At 55.9% G+C, this 17,295-nt stretch overlaps 4 protein-coding genes across 4 annotated transcripts; all 4 read left to right on the top strand.

Moving 5' to 3' along the window:
• Positions 1–332: 332 nt before the first annotated feature.
• Positions 333–5,569, top strand: J7T55_000587 (uncharacterized protein; the record flags this gene model as incomplete). The annotated part of the gene is made up of 5 exons (XM_053131512.1): positions 333–478; positions 533–762; positions 822–1,311; positions 1,693–5,415; positions 5,509–5,569. The coding sequence occupies 5 exons, from the start codon at positions 333–335 to the stop codon at positions 5,567–5,569; spliced, it is 4,650 nt and encodes a 1,549-aa protein (XP_052990318.1).
• Positions 5,570–7,766: 2,197 nt separating this feature from the next.
• Positions 7,767–9,556, top strand: J7T55_000586 (pre-mRNA splicing factor; the record flags this gene model as incomplete). The annotated part of the gene is made up of 7 exons (XM_053131511.1): positions 7,767–7,818; positions 7,932–8,060; positions 8,193–8,198; positions 8,286–8,464; positions 8,863–8,939; positions 9,009–9,105; positions 9,158–9,556. The coding sequence occupies 7 exons, from the start codon at positions 7,767–7,769 to the stop codon at positions 9,554–9,556; spliced, it is 939 nt and encodes a 312-aa protein (XP_052990317.1).
• A 1,749-nt stretch (positions 9,557–11,305) lies between these two features.
• Positions 11,306–14,512, top strand: J7T55_000585 (glutathione s-transferase ii; the record flags this gene model as incomplete). The annotated part of the gene is made up of 3 exons (XM_053131510.1): positions 11,306–12,950; positions 13,190–13,259; positions 13,657–14,512. The coding sequence occupies 3 exons, from the start codon at positions 11,306–11,308 to the stop codon at positions 14,510–14,512; spliced, it is 2,571 nt and encodes an 856-aa protein (XP_052990316.1).
• Positions 14,513–15,384: 872 nt separating this feature from the next.
• Positions 15,385–16,777, top strand: J7T55_000584 (uncharacterized protein; the record flags this gene model as incomplete). The annotated part of the gene is made up of 2 exons (XM_053131509.1): positions 15,385–15,557; positions 15,715–16,777. 2 exons carry the CDS (start codon positions 15,385–15,387, stop codon positions 16,775–16,777), a joined length of 1,236 nt encoding a protein of 411 aa, XP_052990315.1.
• Between the last annotated feature and the right edge of the window lie 518 nt (positions 16,778–17,295).

The raw sequence follows: 17,295 nt of genomic DNA, 5'->3' as shown, positions 1-17,295 counted from the left end.
TGGTCAGTCAGTCAGTGAAGAGTAGGGACGATGTCATTCGAATATGGGGCAAGATGGAGGGGTTAAAGGTTGATACTGAAAAATGTCAAGCTGCAGCTGAGCCGATCGCGGGGCTTTGCAGGAGGTAGCTTCGGCAAGGGCCCTGATGGGAGCTGGGCGGACCCTTGAAAAGTGAGCCCCACATGCTTGGTTGGGTTCAGCCAAATTTCGACGCTTCAATCAGCTTGTGAAGATGGGCTCTTGACATTGAGTCCGCACTCTTTTTCAACCAAACCTGCTGCAGCATATAAACACTCTGACCTTGTGCTCGAAATCACTTCGAGTATCACAACATGGTGGGGCCAGCGGCGAAGCGCCAAAAGCGCGAGACATACCGCGCGGCGCATCGTGCAGATGAAGACTCAACGGAGCTGCCTAGGAAGAAGTTCTATAGGCAGAGGGCTCACGCGAACCCCTTCTCAGATCACAGACTCATCTAGTAAGTGTTCCTACCAACGTGGGTCACAGAGGATAGAAGCTGATCGTGAAACAGCCCTGCGAGCCCAGACCTTATGGACTGGTCATCGATGTACCCGGCGTATGTCGTAGAAGGCCAGGACAATGAAGCCACCGAGGTTGTGATGCAGCAGGGCGGGCAGACCGTGAAGGCAGTCATCAAGCCGAAGAAATTGACCAAGGACGTCGAGGTTGCGGATATAGGATGTGGTTTTGGAGGGCTGCTTATGGCCCTGTCACCCGTCATGCCAGACACGCTCTGCCTGGGTACGCTTTTTTGTCTTCGCATCTGAGTCGTCGCGAGGCAGCCAGCTAATCAGACATAGGCCTCGAAATCAGGGCTCAAGTCACAGACTACGTCGAGGACAAGATCCGGGCCCTGCGGAACCAGAGCAGACAGAAGGGTAGCAACGGCTACCAGAACATCGCCTGCCTGCGTGCAAACAGCATGAAATTCCTACCAAATTTCTTCAAGAAGTCACAGCTGTCGAAGATCTTCATCTGCTTCCCGGATCCGCATTTCAAGGCCAAGAAGCACAAGGCGCGCATTGTGTCTACGCAGCTGAACTCGGAGTATGCATACGTATTGAAGCCTGGTGGTATCGTGTACACAATCACCGATGTCAAGGATCTGCATGAGTGGATGGTGTCGCATTTCGAGGCACACCCTGCCTTTGAGAGGGTCTCGGAAGAGGACCAGGAGAAGGATGAGTGTGTCCGCGTCATGAGGACTGAGACGGAAGAGGGCAAGAAGGTGGAAAGGAACCAAGGACTCAAGCTTGTTGCTCTGTACAGACGACTCGAGGATCCTCCATGGTAATGGTAAACGAGCTTTCGGGCCTTGGGGTTGTGGATGTCATGACGGATATAGCAGGAAGACAGGATACCCAAACATTTCCATAAACAGCCAGGTATTGGCATCGACAGACTACATGTTATCACATGAAGTCAGCTGCCCCGAATGGGTGTTTACGGTCCAAGTTTTGAGTTTGCACTGTACTGCTATACGCGGGAAGCTGGGAATCTACAGTGTGTGATGTGCTTGCGCACAGTTACTCCCGGAGGCCGGTCAGGGGAAGCTTCCCAAACCCCGTCGGCTGCTTGCATCTATCGATAAGCTGCTCGACTGTGCCTGTTTATCTACATCATATACTCATGCTCCCCCGACGCATCGAACCATGTGGCGACTCTCACAAGCTGGCTCTTCGATGAACGGACTATGGCCCTGAAGGGGAAAGATGTGATTCTTGCCGCTATTGCAAGTTTCATCGCCTGGGGCTATGCCACCCACTGGCTGCCCGCAATCCGCTGGGCTGGTCATGCCTTCATCGCCGGATTTCTGACCTGCCTACTCGCGCTCTTCGCCATCACCCTCCTACTATCCAAGGGCCTGGACCACAAGAACCCACGGCCCTCTCCTCGGCCACATGGACCGAAGTTCCTCGGTCGAAAACAATGGAGCAGCGAGCTCGAGGCGCTACGAAAACGACAGTCCTACACGAAGAAGCCGCTCTGCGATACGTCGACAAAGATCTCCGAGGCGCTCGACAACGTTCTCGACCTGATCACGCGCGACTTCGTGTGGTCATGGTACTCGAAGATTAGCGAGAAGCCTGTGTTCAGAAACGAGGTGGACAAAGCGATCCGATGCGCGCTCGAAGACTTGCGGGAACGGCTGACCCAGCTGGACCTGCCCGAGGTCCTGACCACCAGGATCGTCCCCATTATGACGGCGCACTTTCACGACTTCAACGAAGCTGAGAGGGCTATACGTGGTCATAAACTCAATCGCTCCGTCACAGAGTCAGAAGAGCTCGACCTGGCTATCGCATCAAAATACAGAGATGGGAAGATCCACCCGGCTGCCAGTCTGTCGTACTCGGACCTCAAGCTCACACAGCAGGACTACCTCCGCCAGACCACCACCAAGATCCTCCCACACGTGTTGCCGGAAAATATCATTAGCAGCCGAGCTGTTTCCAGTCTGATTCGCGAAATAGTCGCGTGCGCTGTCTTGTTTCCTGTTCTACAACTCCTGTCCGATCCTGACACCTGGAACCAGCTGATGGAGAATTATGGGCGAGGCATGTTACAGGATCGCTCCACGGTCAGGAAACTGCGCGCAGCTCTAGACCAACACGCACCATCGCCCAAACCCGGCAAGTCACCCCAGTTCCCGCGCTTGGCACCTGGTGACAGCGAGAGGAGGTTCGAAAGATTCGTCAGGACTGTCCGAAAGGTGAACAACTTATCAGACGCGAGGCGGTTCAGAAGCGAGGTCACCAGCCAGCTCAAGAGGGACTCGCAGCAAGACGGGCAGGACCCCGTCTACCTTCGCCGTCTGGACATGGGCAAGAGGCTGTTGGACCAGAGGGTGCAATATCTTGCTGCTGGTGGGAACAAGCGAGGGATGGCATTCTCAGCGGATCTGGGCTCAAGCACACCTGCAGAGTCGAGATTGGAGAATGCATCACTTGCGGAGCTTCTCCGCGATGCGTCAGGGCTTTCTTACTTCATGGAGTACATGGACAGGCAACGGTTGATGAGCTTGGTGCAATTCTGGCTGGTAGTGGACGGGTTTCGGAATCCTCTTGAGGAATTTCATGACGATGATAACCTTCCACTTACACTGCCACCATGGACGGAATCAGACAGGCTGGATCTCGCCCAGATCGAGCAGGCCTATCTGTCAAAAACGGAGCTTAAAGTCCCAGATCCCTCCAAACGCACGGTGCGAGAATTTCTCGAGGCTAGAAAGAAGGCCACACCAGAGCAATTCTACCGGGCACGGCGAGCGATATTACGTGCCCAGAACGCTGTTTTGGAGGAGATGCAATCGAGGCATTTCCCAAACTTCAAAAAATCGGATTTATGGTACAAGTGTCTCGCAGCGGAGGAGGCTTCTCAAAGCAAACCCCAGCCCGTTGGTAGGCTTTCTGGTGAACTTCAGCCACCTCCTATGACCAGGACAGTCAGTGCCTTTGCTGGCAAACCAGGTCCATTGTCTCGATTGGGTCCGAAATTAAATACGAAGCTACAGAGTCGACGCGCCGAGTCTTCTTCGGACCTGAGATCATCTAATGGTAATCTTGGTCCCCTTGATGTTGCGCCAGAACGTCGACGGTCGGTGGAGGCTCGAAGGTCCCTCGATGCCCGCAGGTCCTATGATGACACTTCTCCAACTCCACTCTTTGACGACGAAGATTTTGAGCATGATGGATTGGCTGAGAGCGTCGCAAGCCTGGACCAGAATACCGGGCCGCAGCCACCTGACAAGAAGGTAGTTGCTGCCATGGAGGAGGCTTTAAGCAACATCTTGGAGGATACCCGACCAGCTACCTCGGAAGACCTGAGAAAGTCTCTCTTTGGAGAAGGTGACGCAGACTCGCTCGTGTTCTCAGACAATGACACAAACTCGAAACGTGGGTCACTCGACGCCGGCCGTGCGGGCAAAGAGCCAGAAAAGCCCAGTCTCTCGTCCCTTGGCCTCGTCAGCGCTCATTCCCGCATTGGTGTGTTTGTGGATGACGACCTTTTTGGGGACGAGAACAAGTATATGTCGGACGAGCATGATGACGGGGATGAACCCGAGAAAGATGACGACGTAGGCGATATTCATGAAGCCGCACCGGGAGATCTCGGACTGGCCGAAGCAGTCACTGTTCTCACGACTGATATCGACCGGCTGGAGGCGCAGAATGCTGTTGTGGATTCGCTGCTCAAGAAGGCGGAATTAACGAACAACATGGCGGAATTAAGGATCTTGCGCAAGTCCAAAGCCAGTCTGGAAAGAGAAATACGGCGGAAAGAGTTACAAAGGCAGCAGTACGTCGTGCAGGAAAGCGATAACAGTTTGTACGGCCGCTCCATGATCAGGATCAAAGGTATACAGGTTGGGCACGAGGAGGATGGCAAAGAGTTCGCGATCTACGTCATCGAGGTGTCTCGTAATGCGGGAGAGAAGATGCCCGCGGCGTCCTGGATGATAACACGCCGGTACAGCGAGTTTCACGAGCTCCACCAGAGATTACGATCAAAGTATCCATCCGTCCGCAGCCTCGACTTCCCAAGGAGACGCGTGGTAATGAAGCTCCAGTCAGATTTCCTGCAGAAACGACGTCAGGCGCTGGAGAAATACCTTCGAGAGCTCCTGCTCCTCCCGGATGTGTGCCGGAGCCGGGAGCTACGCGCATTTCTCTCACAGAGCGTCATCATGCAGGACCTGGCGGAGAGCCACGAGCACAATAGGAAGGACATGATCACGCGGCTATACGATTCTGTGACGGACGGCATGGAGGACATCCTGGGCAGCATACCAGTGCTGGATCAGCTATCCGTCGCGGGGCAGAACCTCATCGCGGCGGCCACAAGCCAGATCAACACGATGGGCCCCGGCCTACAAGGCGTGAACGGCATGATCGACCCGGCAGCCAGCAGCTCAGACGCGGCGACGGCGGCGGAGGCCGAGGCAGAGCTGAACGCGTTCGAGGCCGGGGCCGAGGGCAGGGAGCAGCTAGATGCGGAGCCGTTCGTCAAGCCGATCTGCGACATCTTCCTGGAGGTGTTTGAGCTGAATCGGGGCAACAACTGGCTGCGTGGGCGGGCTGTGGTGGTAGTGCTTCACCAGCTGCTGGGTGGGACGATTGAGCGCAAGTTGCGCGACAACGTGCGCGTGCTGGTGCAGGAGGACGCGGTGGTGCGGTACGTGTCCCTGCTGCGCGACAGCCTGTGGCCCGGGGGCGGGCCGTTCGGGGCAGGGAGGAGGGCGCGCACGAGGGGCGAGAAGACCAAGACGCGGACCGAAGCCAGCCTCATGCTGGCAACGCTGGTGCCCGACCTGGCGGCCAGCGTGGTCGGGCGGGTGAACGCGCAGGCGGCGAGCAGGAGGATCTTTGCGACGTTGAACAATGAGCGGCTGAAGTAAGTTTGCGTGCAACCCCGCCCCCCTCCCCCAACATTCTTTTTCCATTTCACCTGTCTCTCTCCTTTATGCTGACTAGCTGAACCTCTCAGTGCACACCTTGCCTTTACGATTATGGACGAGATTATCGATATACTCTTTAATGAGAGGTAGTATGCTAGATATGATATGGACCCCCTGCACGGAATGAACGGTACGATGCGGAAACTTTTTGCCTGGGCGGCGTGGCATAGCGTGGGCGTTTTTTTTTTTTTTTTGGACAGGAGCCTCATTGAGAAAATATTGAGCTAGGCGCCTTCGTCCTTCGTGTTTACTATGCTCCTTCCTGTGTCCTCTGTGCTGTGTTGTTTGTTCCAGCGATGTTGATTGGGAAGCATGACCGCACCCGCCGCCGAGCGGCCTTATGCAGTTCCATCCCTTCTGTCGGCCTGGCCGAAGGGTTTGGGCTCCGGGCCCGTTGATATGCTGTGTCAGACCAAAAAGTCTGGTTATATTTCGGAGCTGCCTCGTTGCGGTTTGCCACGTTTTCCTGGCTCGGGTCGCATGGGATTGATGGGTGCGTACCGGGAATTTTCCCATGTGTGGAGGGCAATGGTTGCGCTGAAACCGGACTGGGGATCTCTTTGGGCGTCCACGGTTATGCCGGATTCGAGCCTCTTTATGAGACGGCTCAGCCTCATTCTTCAAAGTTGTCACCTTTTGTGTTAGGGCCGAGAAAAGTCAATAGCATTCACCCATTGTGTTTGGAAGATTGCATTTTTGCTTCTCTACTGCCAAGGCGTGGGAGTCGGGGAGTTTATTTGTTTCTGGCACGCGCTGGTGCCGATCCCGTGTCAAGATCTTCCTGGGCCGTCTTTTTGCTTGCTTCCTACGGGAGCACGGGAGCACGGGAGCAAGTGCCATCCCCTCCCTCCGAAGGTAGATCCTGAAGCTTGTCTTGTCTGGACTTCGGATGATTTGAGGCTTGGCCCGCACCATCGCCCGCGGTTGTAAGCCACGGTGGCCCTTCTTTGCCATTTTGGCCCTTTTTGCCATTATCTATCAGAATGGTGAGACGTATGTATCATTGAGAGAGATTAACCGGGGCAGGGACATATTAGCCTCGAGAAAAGAGGTGTAGCAATGAGCATCATGGATGTCGAGATAGGGATGCCCTGGCACAGTTACCAGGGGGTAATATTGTGAGAAGAAGGGTGGTCGGCCGGTGGAATCCGAAATGCAGCGGGTTCAGTTACCGTATCTACCATGTGCCAAGACGGGTCCAAGAAAGAGGACAGCTGCAGCTGCAGCGGCGCAGTTCTCCATGGGTTCCTCCTGCCCTTCGTCGAGGTTGCTTTGCGTGATAATAGCGCTGCAAGTAGGACAAGCGAGTGGGGGTGCTAGTCTACAAGTCTAGGGTGTTAGGTAGGGTGCTAGGTACCATGGATACCAGATACCCATGTACCATATCTGGGTACCTGCAGTGGGAGGGGAACAAATCGGTGCTGTAACGGTACTACAGCACTACCTAGAAGTGAGAATGGGCAGGTGGGCTGGCTTGTGAACGTTTGCTTTGGGGCCCGTGCGCCTGCAGTCCTCGGTGCTTGCTCTAGCTCTCGATTGATTGCCCTCGTGCTCAGACGGGCAGATGGAGGGCAGGCAGCTCACTCAGCCCAGGCCGGCCCAGTCCAGAGCCCAGCACCTAGCAGCAGCACCCAAGAGCAGCCACCAGCCAGCCTGAGAGCTTTCCAAGGTAGGACCGACCTCTACCTCGCCAAACCCCTCTCCTCCTCCTCCCGCGTCCCTCCCTCCCTTCCTTTCTCTCTTACCACCTGCACCTCGCGCGCCCAATCTTCGAGGTATTCAGTCGAGCAGTCAAGGATCTTTAACGACTGCCTCACCTGTACCATCGTAGGCAACTGGAAGTACGACTCGGCATTGAAGAAAAAAAGGACCTTGTGCGACACGAGCATCGGTTTGTTTACCCCCGTCTGGACCCGCTGCAAAAGGCCTTGCTACCTTGCTTTGGATCCTCGCCTGCCCCAATCCTGAACCCAAACCCAAACCCAAACCCAACCAGACCAGACCATACCAGACTACCAAACCTTGGAACCCAAAGCTCAGCCCAGCTACTGGTCCCTCTTTCCACACTTTTCCCCACGGCCTGTCGCGGACCGTCAGCACATCCCATACCATTCCAGACAGACCAGACCACCTCCCACCTTGGACCGCGATAAGGCTGCCCTCCTCCCGTGCCATTTCTCTCCCGTCTGTCGCCTCACTTCGCCTCAACTCGATTCAATCCAGTCCAGTCCAGTCCAATCCCTTCCCTTGCATGACCTGATCGCCTGGAAAACAGATCGCAGCAAACATGACCGAAGTGTCATCCACTCGCCTGTACCTGGGCAACCTGCCGCGCAATGGTAAGCCCACCCGCCATCGCAAACCCGCCTCACCTTCGCCCTTTGCGCCTCGACTTGTGTGCTCCCGCGCGCCGCGCTCTCGCCTCAAACCCGCTCACTAACCTCGTCTCTAGCGACCAAGGCTGATGTTGAGGCCCACTTCGCGTCCCATGGCACTGGCGACATCACCGAAATCAAGCTTATGAACGGTTTCGGTTTCATCGAGTACAAAGATGCCATGGACGCCCGCGATGTTGTCCCAGGTAAGCAAGCTACACCATCACCACCCCTCCCTTCGTCCCCCATCACCCTCGCCCTCCCCTCGCGCCAACTTCTTCCACGATTTTCTTATCTCTCTCTACTTGGCAATTGGCTAACACTCGTGTCCGTGACAGCTTTCCGTACGTCGCGACCTCTTCCCTGGATACCAGCCACCACCACCGTGATCCGTCCCGCTTGAGCCCTGGCTAATTACTGTCTGCAACAAGATGGATCCACCTTCATGGGCGAGCGCCTGACTGTCCAATTCGCCCGAGGTTCGCGCCACCGTGAGAATGGCGGCCCCGGCGGCCCCGGCGGGTTTGCCAATGAGCGCGCGCCCCCTCGTCCCCGTCGCACTCCTCACAGGATGCAAATTAGTGGTCTTCCCACCGATACCAGTTGGCAGGTCTGTTCTTCCTCCTATTCCTTGCTGCCGGATTCATGGATGCCCGTCGCAACAGCCATCTGTGTCTCTGGATAGGTGGCCAGCTTTTGTGGGATTCGATTGTACTGCGCTGCGCTCTCCCCTCTCCATGACGACATGCTCCCCCCTCAGGACGACTGCAGTGCGTCTTCCTCCGGTGGACTTGGAGTTCCTGGCGTGTTTGATATCTGGACTGTTTTGGAGAGACGTGATTGCGAGGATTTCACCCCCCTCCCTGCTGGATTCTCAACCTCAGACGCTCTTGGAATGGCCCTGGATTTTTCACTTTGCTTGCGGAGGCCTGTGCCTGGGGAACGGCCGCTTCAACCAACCCCATGCTCGAACCTGGACTTCAACTTACGTGGATTCTCTGGACGCAGGACCTGAAAGATTTCGCCCGTCAATCTGGCTGTGATGTCGTCTACTCGGAGACCGGTCGCAACTCCAACGGCGAAGGGTGAGTGCAGCCCCTCCGCCGATGTGCGCTTCTCCGTTTGCAAGTCTTGGTCTGACCCTTCTTCATTAGCTTTGTGGAGTTTGAGACTGCCGCCGATCTCAAAAAGGCCGTCGAGGCTCTTGATGCTCGCGAGTTTAAGGACCAGCGCGTAACCTGTGTCGCGAATGTGAGTCACCCCCAGCCTGCACTACTGTTCCCCTGTTGCTGACCTAGTATAGACCCAGCCTGATTTCCCACCACGAGACGGCCGCGGTCGATCCCGCTCACCAGGTCCCCGCCGTCCATACCCTCCACGGGATGAGTTCATGGATCGCCGTGGCCCACCAGGCGGCTGGAGCCCACGCCGCGACTACCGCGACAGAAGCCCTCCTCGTCGCGACTACTACGATGACCGTGCTGCCAGATACCGCATGGATGACTACCCGCCGCCTCGCCGCGGCCCCATGGATGACTACCCACCTCCTCGTCGCGGTCGCATGGATGATTATCCTCCTCCCCGTCGCGGTCCCGTCGACGACTACCCTCCTCCTCCGCGAGACTTCCCTCCTCGCGAAGCCGGGTACCCCAGGGAAGGTGGATACTACCCTCCACGCGATTACGACCGCCGTTACTGGTAACTTACCATTCCAATCCTTGAACCCGCGCGGTCCTTGACCTGATTTATAGATGCGCACGATTTTCACGTATTCTTAACGAACAAGGAAGGACCAGGGTGATGATGGGAAAGGGTTTGGAAGGGATCAAAATCTTGAGTAACCTGGTTGGTTTTCAGATCACTCACATGTTTTCTGACGTTCTCGCACGCATTCGAGTCACCAGGAGCCTAAGTTAAAGTCTGTGGCCGATTGTTTTGGACGACTTTTCAAGGACGGGCGCATGTATAAGTCGTGCCGATCTTGGCCGCCCTGGGTATGTTCCCTGCCCATTTCGATACAAGGGTGCCTCAAGAGTGATTCGACACTTGGACGCCAGGGGGGCCTAGCAGCCTAGGTCGCAAAAAAAAATTGGTGGCCTGGTCTGGTGGACTTGGGAGTGCTCGCTAACTCCCACCCCCCTCGACATATGCTTGCTTTCGTTTTGTTTCGATGCCTGGGGGGACCAAAAAAGCACGGATGCGTATCATGAGGCTATTTCATGGGCGGACCGAACATCAAGAGGGAGGCGTTTCCGTTTTATTATTGGACTCTTGGAATGTTCACGCGAGACGAGGCCAGGATTTAAGTCTCCACAGGTTGTACGTTAGGTTGTCGCGGTATTCTCTTTCCACATACGTGGCTTCAAATCAATTGATGACTTCTGAAAATTTTACCAATTTCCTTCTATCTGCTGTGACTTGTCACGCCTAGTTGCTTCTGGCGCGCTGCTGCGCGCCATCTCGTCCCTGCTGCCTCGTCCACGTGCCCAGAGATCTTTTTCAGGCACTTCTGTGATACCGATAAAGTGAACGTTACGTCCCGAAACAGAAATTGCACAAGAGTAAAATATTTGAGAAAGACTCGATATCAAATCTTCGTGTCCACCGTCCCCCCCCCCCTTCTCTTTTAAAACAGAAAGCACAAACAGAGAAGAGGAGGCAAGACCCAACGCACATCCATAAAATAGTAGCCTCGCCTCTCGCGCGCGAGCTATACATACTAGCAGCTCCGAAAAGTATCACGTGAGCCCCGTGAAAGTCACCTACTGCATTACCCAGACGTGCGCCACGCGTTGCCGTTTCAAAGACGTAATCACCAGTTGGGTTTAGCTTATAAGCCCATTCCTATTATCATTTCAAGTCTCCAGATACGTACAGTAGACTAGTCGTAAGAGTGGGCGGGAGGGAGATCTGCCCCAAGGCCTTAGAAAGCCACACACACACACACACCGGGGCAGCCATGAACAGGAGCCGCACAGGAACTCCTCATCGTGCAAGCTCTTTAGTTTTGAGTACACAAGATGCCTGTATCAATACCATACAAAAGGAAAAAAGAAAAAAACTTGTAATGTACCAGTCGTGGCGTGATTAGTAGTTGTCAAAACCCAATCCGAAGTCCTGCGCTCGAGGAAGGCGAGGACCCGGATGGGGCTGCGCAACAGTGGAAAGTGCCATATGCTTGCGCAGAATATAATGATATGTTTAGTAGCCCATAGTTGCGTCTATAGAGAGCGACGGTGCCACTCTAGAGCAATTGAACTTGTGAGAGTGTGCCTAGTGGCCTCTAGATCGAGGAATTCACCAAAAAAGAAACTAATTGCAGGTAATGAAGACACACAAAGTCTTGAGTCTCTTTTGCTCTTGGGGTACTATTCCTTTTATGACCAAACCTTTACTAAGTTACCGTATCATGACATGTTGGACACTATATCGAATCAGCCCCAACGCAAGTATGAGTCCGCACGAACTCAAGTCGGGCAACAGCCCACAGGCATTATCCGATATTGAGCGCATCTCGGACGTCACATCTACAGACCCATCCGAGGAAGGCCGTGCTAAGCACTTGCGTCGTGTAAGGGACTGGCATCCAGTCCTCGACCAGAGATTGCAAGGCCTATTGTACAGTTTCGGCGCGTCATGGGACCTCTGGAGAGGCTTGGGCGGGGCCAATATGGGAGAAGCCTACCATGACTGCTCCATAAGTGAAAAAGACATGAAGAACACATCCCAAATCGGAAAAGGCTACTATATGAAGGCAATGCGCCCCGACGCCGACTTCGACGCCTCCTTCGTTGATGCGGCTCGAAAGCAGCGGGTAGAAACACTTCAGAGTGCCATCAAGCACATCGAGAAACTTGATTCCGTTGCCAAAGAAGACGGAAAGAATGTCGACACTCAGCGTCAAGTGGAATCAAAGAAAGAATGCCTGGATGAGCTCACTCTCCTGCGCAACTACATCTCACCTCGCCGGAAATGGGGCCAGCAGACTGCTACAGTGGTAAACTTCCTCAAGCAACCGACGTTACCAGCAGATTCACTGCTGTCAGTGAGCATCACGAAAGACATCCCCATGAACCCGGAACCATACATCCTTGAAGATATCCCATCAATCACGGCCCACGGGGTATGGGCTGTGCTGAGACAAGGGGAAGAATGGCCCCATCGCGAGGACATGGTGGATGGCTGGCCAGCTGGTGATTCTGACGCCTCCACCAATACATCCGCGAGGATTGCCGCTACTTGGAGGAACGAGAGCAAGCACGACGAGTGGCCAGAAGAAGCACAAGGGAGCCAAGTCAGGAAGCCACCAGTCGGTTCGGCTGGTAGACTCACTGAGCTGGAGGAACGGTGGAATGCTGGCGACAGTGAAACCGAGAAGCCAGAACGAAGAGACAGTGCACTGGCAGATTTGGACGAGGCACAGCCAGACACGGCTGGCGACCAAAGTGAAGCAAAGTCTTCAGTAGCCGGTGTGAGAAATACTTTCTCGACTTGGCTCAACTCTTCTCCGGTTCCAGATAGGTACCGAGCCCCTCTCTCTATGGACCACACCTCTGGATGGGAGGAGGCCGCTCAACAATTGCCAGGCCAAGAAGAGCCTGTCTCCGAGTTCATGGTGCTAGATTCCGCGGAATTCGCCGCCCCCCTGACTTCCGAGGAAAAGGGCAAGTGGCCAGCGGAATGCGAATGCTCGAAATGCTGCTTTCAGCGCCGTGCCGCGTCGCTCCGGCGGGAGGCGCGAGGCAAACACCAACGAGTCCGGTTCGACGAAGAAGCCATGGACAAGGCCGAAGATGGGCCAGGGCTCAGCTTTGAGGGCTTCGTGAAGATGCTGAGGGAGAACAGGAGGAAGGTGGAGGCGGAGCAGAGGGGAGAGGGCTGCAGCTCGTGGACGACAGCTGGCCCGGCCGGGCTGGAAATGTTTGTCCATCCCAGGCCAGCGCCCTGCGTTCCTGTGAACGTGCCCGTGGACGGGCAGAAGAGTAGCAAGACAATTGAGAGGGAGCGGCCTCAGAAGAAAAGGGTGAAGAGGCATGAGATTGGCGATCCCATGGCGCAGAACGACACCATGAAGGGCAAGTACAGTGTCTTTCCATGTGTGTTTCCGCGTCGCAATTCGAGTACACAGAGCGGGACTGTTCTCACGAGAGCGGTAACACCAATGGCGGTTGAGAGGGATGGAAGGAGTCCTCAGGTTTGGCTGGGATTGTCGCGGCAATTCAGATGGTGAAGCGCGAGGCGATGGAATTGGATTTGTCGTCCTTCCTTGGTGGTTACAAACCCTGCTGAGTAATTGTAAATGCAGTTGGTGTAGGCCAAGCAACTGACGGGCCAGTGGGGGAGGGGGGTACAAGGCTGGAGCTGATGGGGCTGCAGGAGCTATGGTGGGGCGGCAGCTTCCTGAGGTCTGTGGGGTAGGGAGGTGCTTTAACTTGCTTTGAAAGCATCATATCCACTGACTGCACTGTACATATCTATACGTACCCCAGACACAACAGAGTTAGGTAGCTTCGAATGGTTGTAGCCGGGCAGCTGCACGCATGTCTCACGTAATTGACTGACTCTGCTTCCCCCAACACTGACTGGACTCACGGCCATGGCAACCTATATAAGAAGAGGGGCTGTCTCCTCTCTCACTCGTCCATCATCATTATCACATGTCCGCCGACTATCTGTTCGCATCTCAACAGCTCCCTTTGCCTCTCTTGCTCCCCAGCGTCAACCCATATACTCTCATATAATTCCAAGACGGCCTCAACTGAGCTCTACTACCGTTGCCATAGCCTCTCGCCCATATAGCAGCAAACCCCAGGTCAATACCGACGACATGGCCGATCAGCCTGAGCCCACCGGTTTAATCGCCACCGACGGCATCGAGCTCTTGACCTTCGGAACTCCCAATGGACACAAGGCCAGCATCATTCTCGAGGAGCTCAAGGAGGCCTACGGTGACAAGGCGCCCAAATATGTCTGGCAATCCGTCAACATCATGAAGAACACCCAGAAGCAGGAGTGGTTCACCAAGATCTGCCCCAACGGCCGCATTCCCGCCATTGTTGACCACGACCGCGGCGACTTTGCCGTCTTTGAGGGCCTGCCCATCCTGACCTACCTGACCAAGCACTACGACCCAGAAAACAAGCTCAGCTTCGCCTACGACTCGGATGACTACTCCGTCGCCGAGCAGTGGATCAGCTGGCAGCACGGTGGCGTCGGCCCCATGCAAGGCCAGGCCAATCACTTTGTTCGCTTTGCTAAGGAGAAGATCCCCTACGCTATCCAGCGCTACGTTGGCGAGACAGAGCGCCTGTACGGCGTCCTGGACGCCCGCCTCAAGGACCGTGACTTTGTCGTCGGCCCTGGCAAGGGAAAGTTCTCCATCGCCGACATCTCGCTGCTGGGCTGGGCCAACGCGACCGTGCTCGGCGGTATCGACCTGAAGGGCCAGTTCCCCAATGTCGCCGCTTGGCTTGACCGTTGTTCCGAGCGCCCCGGCGTCCAGAGGGGGTTCGCTATCCCCAACCCATCGCCGTTCGGGAACAAGGCCTTCTTGCAGAAGATCCAGGAAGACCCAGAGACGAAGCAGAAGGCAGACGAGACCAAGAAGCTTATTGATGATGCCAAGGCCCAGTATGGCTACAAGTACGCGTCGCCTTAGACGGGAAGGGGCCTGATATGTATATGAAGTTGCGGGTGGCCAGTAGGCGCGAATTCCCCTACAGCTGCAAGGGAATGTTGCATAGTACCAGAAGCCAACGTGAAAGACTTTCAACTACTTATTGTCAAGGCCAAATCACCCAAACAAAAAAATTAGCCAAATCAATTTACACAGTTAACAAAATCTAATTTGATAATGATTTTGGCATTGTGAAGCTGAAGCATCACTAGCGGCGTGAACAAAGTTCACAACAAAGCGCATATACTGAGCTGCTTGGTAATGCAGCAGTCTAGTGACCCCCAATCGGTATTGCCATACTAGCACAAGCTATTGGCGTAGCAACTCCCAGGGCCAATTTGACAGCGTCATCGAAATTCGTACTAAAAGTCAATTCAGAGGCGGCTCGGAGCTCTAAGTCAAGCCGTACCCACCACACCCGTCAGCCACAAGTGGATCTCCCAAGCAGTCGGATTTAGTGGAGTTTGAGAAGGCCGCAGACCGAACCAGACCGGCCTGAACCCATCCGGATGAGAAAAGGAGCTCATAAGGGCTCACTCATTCTCTCATCCGAGCTCTCGGCGGTCCAGGCACACCGAGGGGTTGACGACGACTACTGTGGCTGTCTTCATCCCCTCGGAGTTAGGGGTTCATTCCCTCTCAGCAGAACCCGACTCGGCATCACCACTACTCACCACTACACCACATGTCACAAGACAAAGACAGACTAACAGCCAATCACCCCCCTCCACCGAAATCCCACACAAGAGGCCCTTATATCTTCCCCCATGTCTCGCCTTTTTGGCCTGCCCTCACGGGTGCGGCTTAAGCCTCTTAATAGTTCTGTGCCACTCACCATCGCTAAGAAGACCGCGATGCCCTACTCAATATCCGTCAACAAGCCCTCCCTGGGAGCTGCCCCTGAAGCTGCAAAGTCCAAGCCTCACATTGTCAAGAATCATGATGGCAGCATTGATCGGTTCCGAAATCCTCACCCTTCGTACAAGACCGCGTTCCAGCCCTGGCAATTCCCTATGAAGGTCATCATGTAAGTCACATGGCACTTTGATTCTGGCGAGAGTTTTGAGAGACCGAGTTAGAGATCCGAAGGAGAAGTATATGTAGTGTGGTGGCACTGTGGCCCTACGAGCCAGGAATCAAATTAGAGCTGAGTTGGGACAATACTAATCAGCTCTCACTCCCAGGGGCCAATTCGACGGCAGCATGAGGATGCCAGCCCCCAAGGGCGAGACGGTGCCGATCCGGACGCCCACCTTCCTCACCTCGCGGCTCGGGTCGGGGCCCCAGGAGGAGGTGGAGGAGCTGCGGACCACCTGGCTGGGCCACGCGTGCCACTACGTCGAGTTCCCGACGGGGCTGCGCGTGCTGTTCGACCCGGTCATGGAGGACCGCTGCTCGCCGTTCACCTTCGCGGGGCCCAGGCGGTACACGCGCCGGGCGTGCGGCGTCGCCGACCTGCCCTTCCTCGACGCCGTCTTCATCTCCCACAGCCACTACGACCACCTGTCGCTGCCCACGCTCCTGGAGATCAAGGCGAGGTTCCCGGACGCGCACTTCTTCGTCGGCCTGCAGCTGGCGGCCTGGTTCCGCGAGTCGGGCATCGACAACGTCACGGAGATGGACTGGTGGGAGGACGCCGAGGTGACTGTGCAGCCGGGGGACGACAGCGCCGCCAACGGCGAGGGAGGAGAGAGCAAGCCGCCCATCACAGCGACGGTGTCGTGCCTCCCCGCGCAGCACGGCTCAGCCCGCACCCCGTTCGACCACGAGAAGACGCTGTGGTGCTCGTGGGCGGTCAAGTCCGGCACCAAGTCGGTCTACTTCGCGGGCGACACGGGGTACCGCTCGATACCGGCGGGCGAGGGCGAGGGCGAGGGCGGGAGCGGCAAGGGGGGCGAGGACGCGGCGCACGAGTACGGCGGGCGGCTCGCCCACCTGCCGACGAACCCGGACTTCAGGGAGGTGGGCGCGCTCCGCGGGCCCTTCGACGTCGGCCTCATCCCCATCGGCGCGTACCAGCCGCGCCTGCTCATGTCGCCCATCCACGCGGGGCCCGCCGACGCCGTCGAGATCTTCCGCGACACCAGGTGCCGCCGCGCGCTGGGCATCCACTGGGGCACGTGGGCGCTGACGTCCGAGCCCGTCATGGAGCCGCCTGAGCGGCTGAAGGAGGCGCTGAAGTGCAGGGGTATCGCCGAGGAGGGCGTGTTTGATATTTGCGATATTGGTGAGACGCGGGTGTTCTGAGTTGGCGAGGGGAGAAGGGGGGGAGGGCGTTGCCGTGCGTGTTTATGGTCTAGCATCCAGCAAGGCGTTTTGGGTCAGGCGTGGCTTCTGTACAAAAGACCTCTGTTTTTACGCCTCCGCGGAAGGAGGCTGCATGGCCGGGGGCGGGCTCGTGGGGGAGCAACTACTCATGATAGAACAAAGGAGCCGGGCACGAAAGTGTCGAGATGCATGGCTTTGCATATCCTCAGCTTTTGTCATACTGAAAACTCTCACATCCACATGCAGGCAACTTTGATGGTGTCAATTACTTGCAGTGTGATCGTCAGCCTGGATCATGTAGACGCAAAGAATCTGTAATGTGAGCAAGATCTGTGGGGCGCGTAATTGCCTGCTAGAAAGGCCAGAAACGCGCCCGAGGTCAGGGAATTGTGTACAACTCGCACAGCCTTCAGTTCTCGCCTGCCCTCTTCACGTAACTTGACTTCATTGCTGGAAGCCTATGCTGGCAGACACCGTCTGACATCAGACCGAAGCAG

The sequence above is a fragment of the Diaporthe amygdali genome, assembly GCF_026229845.1.
Source record: "Diaporthe amygdali strain CAA958 chromosome Unknown NODE_27_length_698932_cov_65_101997, whole genome shotgun sequence".
NCBI classification, from domain to species: domain Eukaryota; kingdom Fungi; phylum Ascomycota; class Sordariomycetes; order Diaporthales; family Diaporthaceae; genus Diaporthe; species Diaporthe amygdali.
Note: the sequence above shows the minus strand (reverse complement) of the source record. Positions and strands in the feature narration are given on the sequence as shown.